Source organism: Loxodonta africana, chromosome 1, assembly GCF_030014295.1.
Source record: "Loxodonta africana isolate mLoxAfr1 chromosome 1, mLoxAfr1.hap2, whole genome shotgun sequence".
NCBI lineage: Eukaryota > Metazoa > Chordata > Mammalia > Proboscidea > Elephantidae > Loxodonta > Loxodonta africana.
The window spans coordinates 141,755,792-141,776,614 of NC_087342.1; the positions used below are offsets into that span (position 1 = coordinate 141,755,792).

The window sequence follows — 20,823 nt, forward strand, 5'->3', positions numbered from 1 at the left end:
TTTCAGGAGCAGATCACCAGGACTGCCTTCTGAGGCACCTTTGAGCGGTTTCAAACTGCCAAGTGTTTGGCTAGTAGTGCAGTGCTTAATCATTTGTGTCACCCAAGGACTACTTACTTATTTCTAGGGATGGGTTTACATGGTGGGCAGAAGAAATCATCAATGGTCATTGGAGGTGATCACTCCTAAGCTGCCTGTGCTATTCCTCTCCTTTTCCATGCTGGTCACCATCTGGTGTTCCTAATATTCTTACAAAGTCTCTGATGCCTCCAGAAATCCCAGATGTTCAAGGTTTTGCAAAAAGATAAATGGGTAAAAATCAAGACAGAAAAAAATGGAGGTAAATTACAGGTCTCATTTTTTTGTTAATCTCAATACTCATGTTTACATCAGTCTTACTTTAACTAGGCTTTTAGAAACTTGGAAATTCTCATACATTATCCTGGGACTTGAAATCACTCCTAGTATGTATTGTGTTAGAAAAGTGACTATCTACAAAACGTTGTTGAACATACAGGCAGTTATCAATATTTGCGGCAGTATTCTGAGCCATCATTTGTATTTTGATTCTCCTGTATGAGCCCAAATTTGTGATGTCACTTTGAAAGGATGGCTTTTCTGCAATGACTGCTCACAGGACTTTTGCACATGGAGGATGGCTCAGTTCCTGGAATTGAGATCACTGTACATTTTAGGTCCTCAAGAAGCCAGAGAGAAATTGCCTGGATGCTTGGGGTAGGAGGGACAAGCCCCATACAGGATGGCGCAGGTGGCTTAGATCCATGGATCTGCTTAAAACAATGTTCATTAATTAAAATGCAGTGCATAACACATGCATGACTCTCAATACACACTACTGAATAGTAGAATCAGATATTTAAAATTAGAAAAGACTCTAAACAACTGCTAAAAGAAATATAAATTGGCTCACAAGAGTCCGCCAATAGCGTTCATCTGTCCTGTACTTGACTATCTTCAATGACAGGAAATTCTTTACTTCCCAAGACAGTCTACTTAATAAGAAGGTCTTTATATTAATAATAAGCCAAAATTTGCTTCCTCTCGTTTCGCCTTCTTCCTCCTGGAGCCAAACAGAGCAAATTTAATCCTTCTTCCATAAATATTTGAGCAGAGTTAATATATTACCCTTTAAATTTTTTTTTTTTTAATTTTACTTTAGATGAGGGTGTCTTAGGCTGGGTTTGCTAGAGAAGCAAAACCAGTAGTGTGCATAAATATATATATAGAGATTTATATTGAGGAAATGGCTCACACAACTGTAGGGGTTAGAACATCCCAAGTCCCTGGATCAAGAGAGAGTCATTTCCCAATTCATGGAACCAGAGAAACTGGTGAACCCAAGATGAGCAGGTTGGAGAGCAGGGATCCTGCTCACAGGCTGTGCCAGTCAAGGAATCCCCAAGGTTGGCAGGCAAGACCGCATGGTTTCTCCTGAGTCACTTAGCTGCAGGGGCTGGCAAACCCAGGATAGGCAGGTTGGGGAGCAGGACTCTTGCTCGAAGGCCGTGAAGATTGGTGAATCCCAAGATGGACATATAAGCTGCTAGCTCAAGTTCCAAGAACCAGAGGTCAGACAAAATACAGCTGCTGGATCCAGAGCAAGCTAGCAACCTTTGCAAGGTGAGCAGGAAGGAAATAGGCCACGGAAGGTGGAGAGATGAAGGCTGAGGGGGTGGTGAGCCACCACAGACCCCACCCCTGCCGGTACCACTCAGCAGATTCCATCATGGGGGTAATCACATATCAAATTTCAACAGGAAAGTGATCACAACGTTATACAACTGCCAACACACTGAGAATGATGGCCCAGCCAAGTTGACACACAATCTTAACCATCACAGTAGGTTTACAGAACTAGCTTCTCATTAAACAATTAGTGCACATAATGTTTTGTGACATTGGTTACCAATCCCTCGAAATAAATATGGAATGCTTCACGAATTTTCATGTCATCCTTGCACAGGGGCCATGTTAATCTTCTCTGTATTGTTCCAATTTTAGTATGTGTGCTGCTGAAGTGAGCACTACCCTTTAAATCTTATCTAAACCAAATAGATCCAGTTTCTTTAACTCTTCTCCAAATCATAGGATGTCATATTGCAAGAAAACTGTTAAAGAATTTGTAGAAACTACTTAACAATGCATTCATCCTCCTGAAGTTCTTCAAAGGATCCAGCCAGCCAGTTTCTGGTTTGCAACCAAGTCTCTGGATTTGACCATATTTTGGACATTCTCTTTGAATAGGATCATAACCATCAGTTGCCGTAGAGTCAGTTCTGGCTCATGGGGACCCCATGTGTGTCAGAGTAGAACTGTGCTCCAGAGTTTTCAATGGCTGTTTTTTTTTTTCCGGAAGTAGATATCTATGCCTTTCTTCTGAAGTGCCTCTGGGTGGACTTGAATCTCTAACCTTTTGGTTAGCAGCTGAGTATATTAACCGTTTGCACCACCCAGGATCATTTCAGGTGGTAATTCAGTGAGGTAAGGAAAATTAGGAGCTCTTTCATATAAATGGAGCCCTGGTGGCACAGTAGTTAAGAGCTCAGCTGCTAATCAAAATGTCGGCAGTTCAAATCCACCAGTCACTCCTTGGAAACGATAGGGGGCAGTTCTACTCTGTCCTGTAGGGTTGCTATGAGTCGGAATTGATTCAACGACAATGTTTTTTTTTTTTTTTTGGTGGGGGGGTTTGATATAATTATCTTCAGTCCTGAATTGAAACCAGCTCCAAACAGTTTCTGTAAATTAACACACATGTTGATAAACATATGCTGTAGAGAGAAAATAATCTCTTAATTCACATATTTAGGTCTACAAAAAAAAACCAACCCATTGCCATCAAGTTGATTCAGATTCACAGCGACCCTATAGGACAGGGTAGAGCTGCCCCATAGTGTTTTCAAGGAGTGGCTGGTGGATTTGAACTGCTGACCTTTTGATTAGCATCCATAGCTTTTAGCCAGGACTCCTTTTTGTTTTTTTATTTAGGTGTATATAAAAAAAAAAATTAGGGAATATAAATCCTTTGTTTTTCTGTAACTTCATTTTTTAGCAACAGTTTTATTGAGATGTAATTTACTTACCATTATATTGACCCCTTTAGTGTTCAAGTCAGTGCTTTTTAGTATATTCACAAAGTTGTGCAGCCATCACCATTATCTAGTTTCAGAACATTTTCCTCACCCCAAAAAGAAACCCAGTACCCACCAGCAGACAGTCCCCCTTTTCTCTTCTTCCAGTGTTTAGTAGTCACTAATCTACCTTCGGAAACCCTGGTGGGTAGTGCTTAAGTGCTACGGCTGCTAACCAAATGGTTGGCAGTTCGAATTTGCCAGGCACTCCTTGGAAACTCTATGGGGCAGTTTTACTCTGTCCTTTAGGGTTGCTATGAGTCGGAATCGACTCGATGGCACTAGGTTCTGGGTTTTAATCTACTTTCTGTCACTATGGCTTTGTCTATTCTGGACATTTCATATAAATAGAACCATACAATATGTGGTCTTCAGTGGCTGGCTCCTTTTACATAACACAATGTTTTCAATGTTCATCCATGCAACAACACTTGATTCCTTGCTACTTTCAAGTAATATTCCATTGTATGGATCTACCACATTTTTTTTTTTATCCACTTATTTTTTGATGGACATTTGGATTGTTTACACTTTTTGGCTATTACAAATGATACTCTTATGAACGTTTGTGTACAATTTTTTGTATGTACATATGTTTTTATTCCTTGGGTATACACTTTAGAAGTGGTATTGTTGGGTCATATGTTTAAGTGTTTGAGGGACTTCCAGACTGTTTTTCAAAGTGGCTGTACCATTTTACATTCCCACGAGCAATGAATGAAGGTTCTAATTTCTTCCCGTCCTTATCAATACTTGTTGTAGATCGTCTTTTATACTTCAGCCATCCTAGTGGGTGTTAAGTAGTCTCTTTGTTGTTTTGATTTGTATTTTTCTAATAACTAATGATGTCGAGCATCTTTTCAGATGGTTACTGCCCATTTATCTGGAAAAATGCCTATTCAAATCTTTTGCATATTTTTTTAGTTTGGTTATTTGTCCTTTTTATTGCTGAGCTATATACGGCGTGAATTAGGGGTGCAACTTCATTCTTTTGCATATGAATATTCAGTTGTCCCAGCACCATTTGTTGAAAAGACTTTCCTTTGCCTTTAGGATTGTCATTGCACCTTTGTCAAAAATCAAATGGTCAAAAATGCAATGGTTTATCTCTGGATGCTCAAGTCTATCCTATTGATATATATGTTTATCCTTATGCTAGGACTACATTATCTTGACTGCTGTAGCTTTGTAGTAAGTTTTGAAACCAGAAGCAAGAGTCCTCCCACTTTATTCTTTTTTTCTCTCTCCTGAAAATTGCTTTGGCTATTCTTAGTCCCTTGAATTTCCAAATGAAAGTTAGGATAAACTTGTCAATTTCTGCAAAAAAGCAGCTGGGATTGATAGTGATTGCATTGAATCTGTAGGTTAATTTGGGATTATCATTTTAACAATACTAAGTCTTCTGATCCTTGAACATGGGATGTCTTTTCATCTATTTAGGTATTCTTTAAATTCTTTCAACAATGTTTGTAGTCTTCAATGTTGTAAACCTTGCACTTCTTTTGTTAAATTGATTCCTTAGTATTTTATTCTTTTTGATTATATTATATATATGGAATTGTTTTCTTAATTTTATTTTTGGATTGTGTATAGAAATTCAATTGATTTTTGTGTATTGGTATTGTATCCTGCAACCTTGCTGAACTTGTTTTCCCACATGGAAGCTGGGAAAAACTGGTTCTTAAATCAGCATGCTCTTTAAAATCTTTTGTTTATGGCATAAACTTTGTGTTCCAAGGCCTTCAGATTCTTGGAGTTTAATACTTAGAAACCAGTCTTGAGAACTCTAAACTTTTTTCTCAAATTACCTTCTCTGCAATCAGCTTTAAAATCTATTTTGAAATTCAAAGGCAAGAATTTAACTTTGTTATTTGCCTTTCTGATGCCTCTGGTTGAGTTTAAATGGAGTTAGGGACCAGGATATAAGGATATAATACTTCAAAATTTTATCCTGCTGAATAAAAGGAGCGCCCCAAAGCAAACTGAGTCCAAAGAGGCACAGGTTGCACAGCAGTGAAGCTAAGTGACAGAAAGTAAGCCAGGAGTCATGTTGCAGGGCAACCACCAAGTTCTGCTTTGTATTCAGGCTTGACAGTCATGGGTTCTGTGAGTGTCCAGGGAGGTTAAGGTGTCAGAAATCCAAGTAGTGTAAGCAAAGAGAGGAACCCATTATAAGGACATGGTGATGTCTCATAGAACCCAAAGACAAGAAGGAGTTGGAGCCTTAGGAACAAATGTAATCAGAAACTCAAATGCAGTCACATTCCTCACCTTTTCTGGTCCACAAGATTACTGATAACTTCTAGTTTTTGCAGCTCCCAGTAGCATCCAAAGAGAGCAATTCTTTCTTTCTAAATTAACTTCCAAAATTCTCTGAAAAGGATGGTGATTTTTAATCAGGTGCCCAACAATGAAATGTTGACATGGGGAGGGTCCTATCCTAATAACACAGACATTTCTGTCATAACCAGGCAGATGCTGTGGTGGTGATAGCATAACATTTTTAGACGTCGGTTTTCTGGGGAGACAAATCTGTTAGGTTCTTTCTTCGTTGTTCTCTGCTGCAACTAGCTGGAAGCCCAAACTTCTTAGACCAGCATGTGAGACATTCAAAATCTCTTGCTAATCTATTTGACCGTCTTCATCTTCTGCTAGTGCCTGTATCTCTCCCTATACCCTGGGTCTAGGAGCACCAAGCTGCTTTCTCTACTGGGAATGCACTGTGTTCTTTCCTGTCTGTGAATCACTGTACACTTTTTTTTTTTTTTTTTTCTGTCTGAAACACCTTTTCCTTACTAGTCGGCCTGGTAACTTCTACTCCTCATCTCTTAGATGCTGTTCACTTTTACTTCTGGAACCATTCTAGACCACCATTAAAAAAAAAAAAAAAAGACCAAATCCATTGCCATGGAGTCGATTCCGACTCATAGTGACCCTATAGGACAGAGTAAAACTGCCCCATAGGGTTTCCAAGGAGCGCCTGGTGGATTCAAACTGCCGACCCTTTGGTTATCAGTCATAGCTCTTAACCAGTACGCCACCAGGGTTTCCCTCCCCAAAGCAGCCTTTCCCAACTTTCCCTGTCATCTAAATCCAGAAACAAAAACAAAAACAAATCTATATACATGCTTATCAAGCATTTCCAGGAGGGTCTAACAAAGAGTGAAGGCTTTGAGAAGTGATTCCAGCAAAACCGGCAACCAGTGCCAATCAGTAACCCTTTCCACGCCTCACTTCTAGGATAACAGAGGCAAAGACTAGGCCAAGTTAAAAAAAGGTTACATTTTAAAACAAAGTATAAATCTTAAGAAAAAATCACTGGAACTGACACTGGAAAAGAAGAAATCCAGACAGATTAAAAAAATGGAATACTAAATACCTGTACCCCATCCTTGGGCACACAAAGCTGAGTTTGGGAAGGCTCCCCGCCTACCGAACTACCAACTCCAAAACTCCATTGGAGTTCACAACCAGCCCCTCTTCCGCATACGCATAGCAGGCACAAACCGCTGGGCCTTTCCGGTCGCTGTCCCCCCCCCCGAATTCCGAACTCCGGTTGGCCCTCTTCGCGAGACCGCCCCTTCAGCCTGGCCAATGGGGAAGCTGCCTGGGCTGTTCGGCTCTACTCGCCGGCAGCGTGCAGACAGCCGCGTTACCTGCTAATCCGCGCGGAGAGGAGGGATGGCGGCGGCCACTGCGGGTCGGCTGTTGCGGCTTGGTGGAGCCGGATCTGAAGGCCGATGGCTTCGGCTCTGTGGCGCGGGGCTGTCGCCGACCTTCCTGCAGCCCTTCTCGGCCGGCGCCGGCTGCGGAGAAGCGATCCAGAGGCGGCAGGTGTCTCACTTTACTTTCAAGCCCGACCCGGAGTGCCAGGAGTACGGTGAGCCCGGGGATATGCTGTCCGGTCCCGCTCATCCCAGGCTCCCGGGCGCACGCGAGGATGCCGCCCTCCTGTCCCGGGCGGGGCCCGGCAGGCCGATTTCTCACCCCGGCCTCAAATCCTGACCCGCTTTCCAGATCTCGCCTACTGCAGTGTCTGACAGTGGTTCCTTCCCCGCTCTGGTTTCGGGGCAGCATCTCGGCACCCTCGAGATGGGTGAGGGGGTGCACTGCTGTCTAGAAGGGCCCGAGGGTGGAGGGGAGGTCCCCAGAAAACGCCTCCCTTTTTTTGTCCTCCATCCCTGCTTTCTCAACTCAGGCCTTAGATGGCCCAGCTTGCCCGGGGCTGGATCACTAACTTTAGGCAGCAGTATTTAAAAGAAAGGAAAAACAAACAAAAAAACTTTGGCAGGTAAGGGATTAAGTGACAGAATAGATTTTCCGAAGCTCAAAGAACAGGTTCTTCTTGGAGATAGATCCAGTCTTCCTATTCTAGCCTAGTAGTACTGAGCTTGTGCTGGGCTAGGGTGCCACCTTGCCAAGGAGGGTAATCAATGAAGGTGATGGGAGGAGGAAGCAATCTAGTGTATCCAGTGGTAGGAAGGGCAGTTAGGGATACTCTGTGCAGTAACAAACCCTCACAGTATGACGATTGCATGGCTTTTACTGTTTCTTCTGTACATTTTATGTAATCTCTGAAAGAACCAATAGTTGTCATCAGAACGACATGAAACAGTAAGAAAGCAGTTGCATTTTCCTTATCCAATAGCTTCTCACACGCTAGACCTTTGGTTATTGGAAATGTGTCTTTACTTGTGAATGGTAGGAGTGAACTTAATTGCGTACTTTCCACTGCAGACACTGCTGAGAAATTTGCTTTCATAATCTAATTTCATGCTTGTGACAACCTTCCCATTTAGTAGTTGTTAAGCGAGGTCTTGAGATAGTTTGTCCAGGTTACAAAGATAAATTAGTGGTAGATCCAGCTTTAGGACCATGTTGGTCAGATTCCAGAGCTTCCATTCTAAATGATTGTGTAAAAATGCATGCAGAAATAATTTACGTCACAGTTTTGTGAAACAGTAGCTAACATAAAGGTGAATAGCATCTGGTCAATAAGATGAGCCCCAAATTCCTTCTTCAAAGCAAGGAAACCAGTACCACTAGTGTGTTACTGGAGAAACAGAGCACAGGTCTTATCTTAATCTTCCCCCTCCATAATTGTTAAATTACTAAGATCGGGGTAAAATGATATCACATTTATGTATCTGTTCTTACTATAAAAATAACAAGCATATAACATAATTTCAATAATAAAAAGTGAAATTATTTATAATCCCACTTATAAAAATTGCTAACATTTTGGCATGTTTCTTTCTAGTTAAATGTATTTTCCATAATTATAATTTTAATATAAGTACAACTTTGCATTATTTTTATGAGAAGTATTTTCCCATATTGTTATATAGTTTCTATAACCTACATTTAGAAGAAGGCATGTTCCTTGGGGTACAGACACTGGTTAAAATCTTGGCTCAGAACTCAGTCTTAGTCTTGGCTCTGCCACCTTATGACTTTGGGCTTGGCACTCACCCTATATAAACCTCAGTTTCTTTATAAGTAAGAGGGGTTAATAATAATACCCTATCTCAGAAGGCTGTTGTGAGGCTTAAATAACTATAATGTACTTGACACAGTGTTGACAACTAAGAAGCACTCAATAAATGGAAACTTTTAATAATAACCATTACACTTCTGTTTACAATTTTACAATGTTGTAAATAATGGGACATGAACATTTCATGCATATGGCTTTTATGTATCTGAGAGTATTTCTTTAGGATAGAGCCCCAGGGTGAGATTTCTAACTTGAAGATATGAACACCTTGATGTATTTTTAATGAATAGTTTAAATTGCCAGTTTATATTCCCATCTGCATGTGTAAGAATGTGAATATTGGGTGTCAGGTTGAAGCCACAGGTGTGCACATATACACACCCAGCTATTATGTGCTAACTGTAATTATTTTTTTCATATTTTGTACCTTTTTTCTTGTGATAATATATATATATATAACATAAATTTTGCCATTTTAACCATTTTTAGCATATGATTCAGTGGTATTAATTCAGTGTTGTGCAGCAATTCACAGTGTTGTGCAACCATTACCATTATTTCCGAAATTTTTAATCACCCAAAACAGAAACTCTGTACCCTTTAAGCAACAGCTCTGTTTCTCCCACCCCTCTTGTTTAATCCTCACAACAACCTCTAGTCTTCTTTCTGTCTCTGTAAATTTGCTTATTCTAGATATTTCACGTAAGTGCGATCATATAATATTTATCCTTTTGCGTCTGGCTTATTTCATTTAGCATAATATTTTCAAGGTTTATCCAAGTTGTAGCATGTATCAGGACTTCATTCCTTTTTATGGCTAAATTATATTCTGTTATGTATAGAACACACTTTTTTATTCATCTGTTGATTGATGCTTGGGTTGTTAACTGTTCTTTGTTTCAATTTGCATTTGGTTTGTTTCTATTGAAGAATATCTTCCCTTATATTTGTTCCACTAGATTTTTTTTTCTGTTTTGTGAATTGGGTGGTGTTTTATGATTTTGCCTATTTACAAAATTTTACTCGTAGTATTTTTCATATCAATACTATCTACCATCATTGAGCACCTACTTTATTCTAGGTGTCCTGGTAGACATCATTCTATAATGCTCACAGCAACCTTACGAGTGAGGCAGTATTATGCTAATTTTACAGATGTGAACACTGAGACCCAGAGATGTTAGTGGCCTGCCCAAATCTGGTAAGTAGCATAGCCAGAGTTTGAACCCTGATAGGCCTGACTCTGAAACTTACCATGCTACTTTTGTGTTACATTTTTATATTAGAGATGTTATTCAAGATATTAACTGTCTGCTTGCCACAAATACTGTTTACCCTTTTATTTTGGTTATTTTGACACATAAAAGGACTGCTTAAATAGGATGGTGGTCAGGGTGGACTCTGAGGAGGTGATAATTGGGCTGTACTCTGGGGGATGACACAATGTTTAAGAGCTTGGCTGCTAACAAAAAGGTTGGCAGTTTGAATCCACCAGCCACCAGCTGCTCCGTGGAAACCCTATGGGGCAGTTCTACTCTGTCCTATAGAGTCAGAATCTACTCCAGGGCAACTGGTTTGTTTGTTGGTTTGTTTTCTGGGGGGATGCTAAGCAGCCTGCTCAGCAAAGGCCCTGGGGGAACAGTCTTTCAGGAAGGTGCCAGGAGGAATCTGAGCAAAGGCTCTGAATTGGGATGAGCTTGTGCTATAGGAAACCCTGGTGGTGTGTAGTGGTTAAGTGCTACGGCTGCTAACCAAAAGGTCGGCAGTTCGAATCCTCCAGGCGCTCCTTGGGAACTCTATGGGGCAGTTCTACTCTGTCCTATAGGGTCGCTATGAGTCGGAATCAACTCGACGGCAGTGGGTTTGATTTTTTTGGTTTGTGCTATAGGGATTGAGAAAGCCATTGTGGTTGTGTAACCGAAAGCCACTTGGGTTCTTGTCCTGTCTTATTAGCTGATTGAAATGAGACGGACACTGATTGCAATGGGGAACAAAAAGTGGCAAGTTTATTGTCTGCACATACAAGGAGGGCGTGGGGTCTAGTGACCTTGAGGCCATGTGCTTGGTGACTAAGGGGGCTGGGAAGCTTTTTGTTTCCCATATCATCAGGGGGTTGGGTTTGGTACCTGGAATTTTCTGCCTTTAGCCCTTCCGTGCCTATATTGGGGGAGGGGGTCAGCTGAAGGATGTGATTTCAATCTGTGCATGCTTCAAGGTGTAAATAGGGCTAGTCAGTGGAGGGAGCCACTACCTGCTGGGACTTCCTGCTCAAAACAAGCTTGTGGTTAGCAAGACAAAGAGAGGGGGGAAGGAGTGTTGATTGGGGTTTTCAATATGGCTGAGCAGCCTGTTTCAATCCCCTCTTTTTGTTGTAGGTTTCTCAATCTTGGGAAACAGGGCACCGTGTCTCTGTAGCTGCTTCTTGCTGGATGGGGGCGTAGTGGTCTAAAGGCTAGAGTAGTGGAACTCTTGTGTTGTCTGAGTTAAACTGTTTTATCTCTCTAGTACCGTTGAGTGTTGTGCCCTTCTTGATAGGGGGATGAGTCAAAATTTCTGGGCAAGCATCATTTGGAGCTGGAACTTTTGAATCACTTGAAATGACTCTACCCTTCAGGGGAGAAGGCACCAACTCATTAAGGCATACACCAAGAAACATACAACACAAGCAAAGGTTGAAAGAGAAATTAGTAAAAGGGCTAGATCAAAAACAATTCTTAATATTTTTATAGTACTTATTTTTATACTTATTTACCAGTCTTTGTTTCATCTCTTGAATAGCCACTTAAGTCTTTTCACTGGTTCATATTTTTTAAAAAGGCAAAAGTGGAAAGTAGACAAGCATGTTGTTAGTCATGTCTTTTCAAGCCTTAAGAATATTACAGGGTATAAAATGAGCAAAACCATTGAAAGCTTCACCTTTTCACAAATTGGCTAGAACCTGTGATCTTATATTTTGAATTGTCTTTTTTAATGATCATTGGTACAGGTTTCAGTTAATGACAGTCAGGAGGGTCTTCATTGATCCAACAAATTTCTATTTACTAGATGTTAATAGAAAAAGATAAGAGTAGAAAGTCTTTTCTTCTGGCTTATGTGAAAGTTTCCCTACAAGACCTTTTCTAAGATTATTCTGTCTATTGTCTTTATACCTCAGGGCCCAGCTGATATGTCCTTGTGAGTCCAGCTCTAGCTGGGTCACATTCTCTATGCTCAAGGACAGGTAATGATGACTCTAATATTATTTCTTAAATCATTTCTTCGTTTTGGTCAGAGATTGGAGATACCACATCGATGATCAAGACCTGGACTTAAATCACCTCCTAGATGGGGACCATGGCAGGTTCTTTAAACTCACGGTGCTGGTTTCCCACCGGATACCATCTGTTTTTTCACCAGGATCTTAAGAGCGAAGTTCTCATTAATTGTATTGTTGAAGTGAGCAGACTCAACGTACATCAACATTTTAGCCCGAGGCCTTCTTTTGCCTTTTAGGTGTGTAAGACAATGGGGTAAATTTTTATTATGCCTAATACTACCAGGATGTAGACTAAGAATATTACTTGTAGTAGTACAAATAAATCTGGTGTTTGTAAGCGTGTTACAGTGTGTGACCAAGTAGCTTGCTATCCAGTGTTACGTATATCCTGTTCTATTTCTCCTGTGTTATTTATCTAAAAGTAACAAGAGGTATTTGCTACAGCACATATTACACTTTCTTGGACCAATAAGTAAAAGCCTAAGGCTATTTTGTTATCTCATGTCACCTTGGCTTAATGAGGTAGAGATCACTGTTGTGTTTCTATGTCACTAGCAACATCACTGTGTCTCTTATTTGTCACATAGTGATTGATAAATTTCTTAAAAAGATTTCTCCAATTCAAATATACTGTAAGTAGGAATTAAATTTATTGACAATACCTTGAGTGTTGGACCAATGGGCTTTCTTCTGACTCTCCTTTTACAAAGGATAACAAATTAACATTACCTTTCTAGTATTTACTATGAATATCTAAAGACAATCTTAAAGTTCTCAAAGTGTATTCATTGCCCAGATTAGCTCGGAATCTGAACAAGAGATTGTCTATGTAAATTCACTATTAGTTGGAAAGGGATCATCTAAATTTGTTTAGTTGGATTCTAGAGAAAACAGAAGGCACAGAAAAATTTATATATGACAAACAAGTTTGTGTTAAAGCATATGTGATTAGCAAGATAATACAGGATGGAGTTTTCCTGTTGGAGGTCTCTAGTTAATCTGTCTAAAACGTATCAGCTGTTTTCCCTGAGGGTAAGCTGTCTCTCATTGGTTTACTTATTAAGTCATAGGTCACTTTCTCAAAAGAAGTGGAATTTAAGACAAAATGGAGTCTGAGTCATGAGGTTGATCTCTGAGAACCTGATTTCTTTAAATTACATAATTATCTATTTAGCAAGAGGGTAAGAGTTTGATTACAAGCATTAGACAGGTATTTCGTACAACATTGTCTTGAAAACTGATTAAACCAATTACTGATTTACCTTAAATATAACTCTATTTAGTGATCTTTGGAGTCACTTTCTCAAAACAGACTGAATTCTTCAAAAAAAAAAAAAAAAAGCATAACATCTGGAGCAAAATGGTCTAGTTAGTTTATCTGGACAATTGTTTGACTACTAGTGGCTTTAGGAATCAGTTTTTTTCTCAGAGCTCAAGGTTTAAAAGGACACCCAAAGGCGATGGCCTGTGTAGGTTGTCCCAACCTCTATGAAAGTCAGAAATCTGGATTTTGGGAAAATTATATACAGTCTTTCATGGTTCTCTCTTTGGATCCGGATCTTAATAAATGGTAATTGGGCACTATCTGGTTTTTAAGATCTCAGGCACCATACAGTAAATCAGGAGGTAGAATAGAAACACACTAACACTAGGCCAATTGTCTGAAATAATCAATGAAACCATGACTCTAAGGTCTTTGAACCAAGGAAACAAATCTCATGAGGTGTTTGTTTACACATAAGTAGCATCAGTAGCTGGTTTTCATGTGTCTCAATAACAACTACATACTCTCAAACCTAGGATTGTGTGTTAATAATCTATTAAGGAACAAACTATTCTTTGAGAAAACTAATAGAAAATCTGATGTTATTCTAATTTATAAAATCATAGCTCAAATTTTAGACACTTTTCTGGTTATGATATTTACAACTTTGCAAAGTTTACCAAAAGGAACTTCTAATTCAAGAGTTAAAATAATTAAACCCATTAGGTAGACAATTTAGGAGAAAAGAGGAAAATGATTTCTTATATCTAGAATGTAGGACCTTAAAGCATTATTTCCAGAAAGAGACTCTAAAATATCAGAAATATTTTTACATAAAACCCATAGTATCGTTTCATTTACTCAGTCTTATATAGTTAACTTCTGTTGCAGGTGATTCTGGATCGACTGCAGTTTGCAAAACCATCAGCTTCCATATAGAGTTCTGGAAATCTTGATTGAGTCTAGTCACAGTCTTTTTTTGCAAGTTCAATACAGTCCATATTTTTTGTTGAGCTATTCTGGTCAAATGTTTTCAGAAATCGGCAAAGTAAAAATTTATCTGTAGATGAAAAAACTTATTATGGCCATGATTACTTTGTAAACATAACTCTTAATAGTCAAAGACCTGATAGAAATTAATTACAAGCACAATATAAAGGCCAAGTAAAATCAGTTAAAAAAAAACACTTTGGATAAAAAAATTTTAAATATACCCACTAATAACCATATTTTTAAAGAACTTCAGACAACACATAATAATCTTGAGACATAAAACCATATAGTCAGTATGTACTAAGAATACACCAAGATTATCAAGTCTCTGAAGACCTGAATAGTAATAAAAAAAATAACTTCATAGGTAAATGATTTGAATTCTCCAGTAAAACTATTGGCTTTGATGATGTTAGATTCAAAAAATAAAGCTTGAACCAAGTTAGCAATAAAGAAATAATAAAACTATGACATAATATTATGCATTTGTTGTCTAATATTATGCAAAAACATAAGAGGAAATACTAACATAAATTTTAACCCAAAGAGAAAGAATCAGCACTTCTCTTGATTTTAACAGGTTCCATGTATTTTATAACATGTTAAATAAACCTTTTCAGCACTTTTATAAAAATTTTATGGCTTTTCATGAAGTTTCAAACTTGTCAAGAGTTTATCATAAGTTACTGTGAAACAATACTTAAGTTATTTCACCAAAGATCTCAAAATAAAAACCTTAGCTATTTTGTTCTTAGAGCCATGTGGCTTGGTTTCTGACTCAGGAGTCTTACTCTAATGAGACCGAACCTTTGTTTTAGAGGTAGGTTACATTAATAAATTAACTCTTTAACTCAGAAATGAAAGAAAATTTTGTTATTTTAACAGCGAGAAACCTAATTCTTTGTCTTATGTGCTATAAAAGCTCTTAAAAATCTCATAAATTAAACCATTAAACTTCAGTCAGACAGATAAAACTTTTGACCAAATCAAATAAATTTCTTTTTAATGAACTTCTTAAAAGTTGTCTTTGTTGTATATCTCTTATAGTACACCCCTTTAAATGGCAAAAATGAACTCACTTATGAGCTGACCCAAATATACACACACATATATGCTTTCTCGTGGTATAAAAAGCAAAGTATATAAGCTTAAATTATGACAAATATCTATTAATTCGACATCAATAAGTTACTTAAAAGGTCTTAGAAATTATTTTAAGCCTGTATACCATAAAACATAACAAAATTGAAATACAGTTGCTTTAAATGTTCCAAGTTTTCATTTAACTTTTACTATTTCCCATATTTTATATATATATATATATTTTTTTCCAATCTAATTTTAGCCCTTAGAGATTTCATCAACTGGCTTGGAAAATCATAAAGTCTCTGTTTAATTGACCAATTCATTGATATGGATATAACCTTTAAGTCTCTGGGTAGGGTTGGAAACATTTTTCTAGGCCATTTTGGGTGTGGCATTATGATTTTTATTTGACCTTGGTGGCTGAGGGCTGGGGGCTGAGGAGGCCTGATTTTGTCCCATCCTACCTACCTTTTAAATCTAGGTAGAAGACAAGATTAGGTCGCCCTGATTCATTTACATATGTTTAAGTGCACCTAGCCATTTTGAAAGGCAAAAGATAACAATTTCTTCTCTTTATCTCAGAGTAAACTTGGCAGGTCAGTTCTATTAGCCAAAATATTTTTAACCTTATTCTTCTTTCAGTTTTTGAAGCTTTTCTTTTAGCGTAATAGGAATTTATTTGTCTCATGCACTGCAGCCAAGAGTTTTCTCAGCTCTGGGAGAGAACCTCTTTTTAAAATCTTAACACTGTGTCTGGGGTGTTCTCTGTATTGTGATTCAGATCCTAGTCTAGACTGAAAATCTGTTTTTGCCATGTATCTCTCTCTCTCTTTTTTTTTTTTTTTTAAGAAAGAGAAAAAAAACTTTAAGGCCACAGAAGGACTCTCAAGCTTATTTTCTTGGGCTATTCTCAAACCAAGACCTACATCTACAACTCATAGCTAGGGTTGGTAATTCTTGGAATTACAGTCTTCTCAGGGGTGAAAAAAAAAACCCCACCCTTTTCTACATGGCAAAGAAAGAGGAAATAAAATATGGAGAGCAAAAAGAGCAGAGTGGATACTAACATGAGAAAGAGAAGAATGTTCTGAAAAACTGCAGAGGGACTTGAACCCTGCAAATCGCTAAAGGGGCGAGGGCCCCTTAATTAGGTGAGAGTGGGTCCCAGTGGGCCAGAACCCCTATTTCCCTCGTTGTTATGGGGTCTGATCTTAGGACTGCACTTGGCCACCCTCTTCATGCCTAATTCCCGATACCAGTGGAACAACCTGGCTGAACGCGCTTACCTGAAGTTAGAGGCCTCTCCCGTCAAGTTTCTGTTCCCGAGCTAAGGTGGGCACAAGCTGGACTTTGTCCCAAGCGGGAATGACGGTAGCCGCCCAAGACTCCTTACCAAATGAGATCGGGGCGCGCCTTAAGGGGTATCACGGGTCCGGATACTCACTGCCCGGGTTCCACAGTCAGCCATCCCAGCGGAAGTCGCCAGAATTTGTAACCAAAGGCCACTCGGGTTCTTGTCCTGTCTTATTAGCTGATTGAAATAAGATGGACACCGATTACAACAGAAACAGAAAGTGGCAAGTTTATTGTTCGCATACAAGGAGCGGGTGGGGGTCTGGTGACCTTAAGGCCACTGTGGTAGCTGACTAAGGGGGCTGAGAAGCTTTTTGTTTCTAATAGCATCAGGGGGTTGGGTTTGGTACCCGGAATTTTCTGCCTTTAGCCTTCCCATGCCTATATTTGGTGGAGGGGGCGCGGTCAGTTGAAGGATGTGATTTCAATCTGTGCATGCTTCAAGGTGTAAATAGGGCTAGTCAGTGGAGGGAGCCACTACCTGCTGCAACATCCTGCTCAAAACAAGCTTGTGGTTAGCAAGACAAAGAGCGGGGGAAGGGGTATTGATTGGGGTTTTGAATATGGCTGAGCAGCCTGTTTCAGTTGGGGTGCCTTGAAGAGTGGGAAGTAGACATGTCTCATACTTTGGCAGGAGGGACCAGTCCCTGGGAGGACATCATGCTTGGTAAAGTAGAGGATCAGCAAAAAAGAGAAGACCCTGGAAGAGATGAATTGACACAGTGGCTCCAATAATGAGCTCAAACGTAGCAATGAGTGTAAGGATGGCACAGGACTGGGCAGTACTGTCATGGGGTTGCTATGAGTCAGAACTGGCTTGAGGGCACCTAACAACAACAACAATAGGCATGTCTCTCAAACGTCAAGGGTGGGCTGGTGTCTTTTTTTTATTTGGGACTGAGGGTTTTCAGTATTTGAGTTTATAATGTTAAAAAAAAAATCATATTAAGCCAGCAATAGAAATTTATTAAAGTATATTGAATATACGATTTGTAAATTGGGTAACATTTTGACTAGAGTGTCAAATGTTCCAAAGATGAGAGCTTCCAAAATTCTGACACCAAATCTTATCAATGGCATTGCCATGGAAAAAGGATGGGAACAGAGCTGATAAACAAATGTGTGGTCAGGAAGGATTTTCATAACAGCATTGTCTTGGAGAACAATTAAAATAATTACTGATTTGCCGTAAACAAAGCTCCCAGTCTGATCTTTGGAGTCTGTTTCCAGAAACTGACAGAATTCTTCACCAGAGCACAAGTCCAAAATAAAATGGCCTTATTAGTTTATCTGGACCATTGTTTGACTCAAAAGTGGCTTTTAGGAACCAGTTTTTTCAAGGCTCGAGGTTCAAAAGGACACCTAAGGGCAATGGCCTGTATGTGTTACCCCAACTTCCATGGAAGCCAGAAGTCTGGATTTCAGGAGAATTAAAACGATTTTGTCAATAGGGAAGGGAACAGCACGAGTAAAGAGGTTAGAGGAACAGCACATTTTATAAGTGGAATGGAATGTAGTGAATTTGGAGCAAAAGAGGAAGAATAGGAAATGAATTTGAAAGGGTAAATGGAGGTCTTGACAGCAGGATAAAGGTTGTGAGAGAAACGACTAGGTGTGTTATATTCAGGTGTAAATTCTGTTCTTTGGGCTGTGCATGGTCATTGACCTTTGTTAGGCAAGAAAGTGACTTGAGATGTGCTCCAGTTTTATTATTTACAGAATTAATTTGTGAAAGGAAAGTCAGGAGGCATAGAGACCAGTCAGTGGGATAGTATAATTATCCAGGTGAGATGATATGATTATTTGAACTTGGAACATGCCAGTGAGAATGGTTGAATGTTTTGGAGGAATTGTCGAGGGCCTTAGGGAAAGAGAGATCCTAAGTGATTCTTGTTATTAGTGCCTATTGTGCCAGGCATTATTTCAACTGCCTTATATATATCAACTCCTTTAATCCTCACATAACAGCACTGTGATAGAGGTACTGTTATTATCCAGGTTTTACTGATGAAGAAACTGAGACACAAAGTGAACTTTTGCTTCTAGACATTTAAACTTCCCCAGGTCACATTGCTCATAAGAGATGGAGACGGCCTTCATTTTTAAGCAGTCTGGCCCAGTCTGTCAAGAGTTCCTGCTGTTAATTGCTGTAGCATGTTGTCTCTTGTATCATTCTTAAAATCTTCAATTTCTCTACAGAACACTTTGCCCCTTCTTACCATGCCTCAAACTTGGCTTTCCCCAAAGATACCACTTTTTTCTGTATCTCATTTGAGCAGTGACTGCTGTCCTTCTCTTTCTCTGCACTTTACTTACCTTTGTGTTTCTCTTCTATATTTATTGATGGACAGGGAAATTGAGTCATAGTTTTCCTCTTTATCCCATTTTTGCTGACCTCTTGGATGATTTCAGTGTTTTAAAGTAACGACAAGTACTATGTTAAAGTAAGAACAAAGAGATTTATTGGAAGTTCAAACATTTTGAACCAGGGACACATTCGTTCAGTCTCACAGAGTGAGATCCTGTTAGTTGGAGCCCTGGTGGCACAGTGTTTAAGAGCTTGGCTGCTGTCTTAATCATCTAGTGCTGTTGTAACAGAAATACCACGAGTGGATGGATTTAACAAAGAGAAATTTATTCTGTCACAGTCTAGTAGGCTAGAAGTCCAAATTCAGCGCATTGGCTCCGGGGGAAGGTTTTCTCTGGGGGCTTTGGAGGAAGGTCCTTGTCATCAATCTTCCCGTGGTCTAGGAGTGTCTCTGTGCAGGAACCTCCAATCCAAAGGACACACTGTGCTCCCTGTGTTGCTTTGTTGGTGATACGAGGTCCCCTGTCTCTCTGCTGGCTTCTCTCTTTTATATCTTAAAAGAGATTGGCTTAAGACACTGTCTAACTTTGTAGATCTAATCACTATAACTGCCACTAATTCATCTCATTACATCATAGTGATAGGATTTACAACACAGGGAAGCCATATTAGAAGACAAAATGGTAGACGGTCATACAATACTGGGGTCAGACCTAGCCAAGTTGACAGATATTTTTGGGAGACATGATTCAATCCATAACAGCTGCTAACCAAAAAGTTGGCCATTTGAATCCACCAGCTGCTCCTTAGAAGCCCCGTGAGGCAGTTCTACTCTGTCCTATATGGTCACTATGAGTCGGAATTGACTTGATGACAATGTGTTTGGTTTGGTTTTTTTGTTCAGTGCCTGTTATACCACAATTGGCTTCCCTAATTAGGGGAAAGGGAAGGTAACTAGTACAGAATAGAAGATCCATAAATATCTGAAATTGATAGAAATTATCTCACAACAGCTCCAAATTCTCACAGCAACTCTATAAGTTAGATGTTATTATCCCTGCTTTATAGAGGAGGAAATGGAATGTCAGTAGTTAAGTCATCCATGATCACATAGGAAATAAATGGCGGTACAGTTTCCAGTGTAGGCCTGCCCTCCCTGCTCCGTGTTGCTCAGCAAGAGCAATACATTCTGGCCTCTCCCTGGCCCTGATTTTGTTCAGTTTACAGTGTGTATGTGTAAGTTTGTTTATTCAGTCATTCTGCATATTTTTATTTATTCCTGGATGCCAGACTCTGTGCCGGGCGATGGGGATAGGGACGTGGCTGTGTCCTCAAGGAATCTGCAGTCTAGTTGGAGAGACAGAGCAAAAAATAGCAAGCAAATATGTAATTAAAACAATCTCAACTGCGATAAGTGACTGGAAGGAAATGTTCAGGTGCTAGGAAAGAGAATAATAGAGACCAGGCAAGGACCCTAAAGGGAGGTAATGTTTAATCAAGAGATAAGGGATAAGAAAGGGGTATCCAGGGAATGAAGGGTGTGATAGGGGTGACAGGCAGAGGAATTGACATGTCTGAAAGTCCTGAGATGTCAGGGAGCTTGGTCTGGTGAGTGTTGGGGACAGTGTTACAAAATGGGACATTGAGGTGGACAGGTGTTACAAAATGGGACATTGAGGTGGACTGGGAGGGGATCAAATAGGGCCTGTGGACATGGTCAGGAGAGTGGCTTCAGCTAGGTGCAGTGAGAAGCCTTTGAAGGGTTTTGAGCAGGGGAGTGAGTAACATGGTGTGGTTTCCGTTTTAGGACTCTCATTGCAGCAGCTTTTTGCTGAATGATTTGAAGGGGTGAAAGAGTAGAAGTGAGAAGGCGGTTGGTTAGAAGGTTGTTTCTTGGAACAGGAAAGAGATGGT

The 20,823-nt window shown here is 39.6% G+C and overlaps 1 protein-coding gene and 1 non-coding gene across 12 annotated transcripts in view; one reads left to right on the forward strand and one right to left on the reverse strand.

The window, feature by feature from the left end:
• Nucleotides 1-1,939: 1,939 nt before the first annotated feature.
• LOC111750415 (U6 spliceosomal RNA) lies at nucleotides 1,940-2,046 on the reverse strand. Its single transcript, XR_002785549.1, has one exon. It is a non-coding gene; the product is annotated as a U6 spliceosomal RNA (small nuclear RNA).
• Nucleotides 2,047-6,795: 4,749 nt separating this feature from the next.
• The window catches only part of BCKDHB (branched chain keto acid dehydrogenase E1 subunit beta), a 285,086-nt gene continuing 271,058 nt past the window's right edge, over nucleotides 6,796-20,823 (forward strand). For 7 of the 11 annotated variants that reach the window (XR_002784887.2, XR_002784890.2, XR_002784886.2 and 4 more), the window contains exon 1: nucleotides 6,801-7,032. Coding sequence is in view for 7 of the 11 variants with exons in the window: in XM_023544190.2 (XP_023399958.1) it covers nucleotides 6,834-7,032 (199 nt within the window). In the remaining 4 variants the exon portion in view is untranslated. Of the gene's footprint in view, nucleotides 7,033-20,823 lie in introns of all 11 variants that reach the window. The other 4 variants (XM_064288324.1, XM_023544188.2, XM_023544189.2 and 1 more) reach the window with 4 other exon arrangements.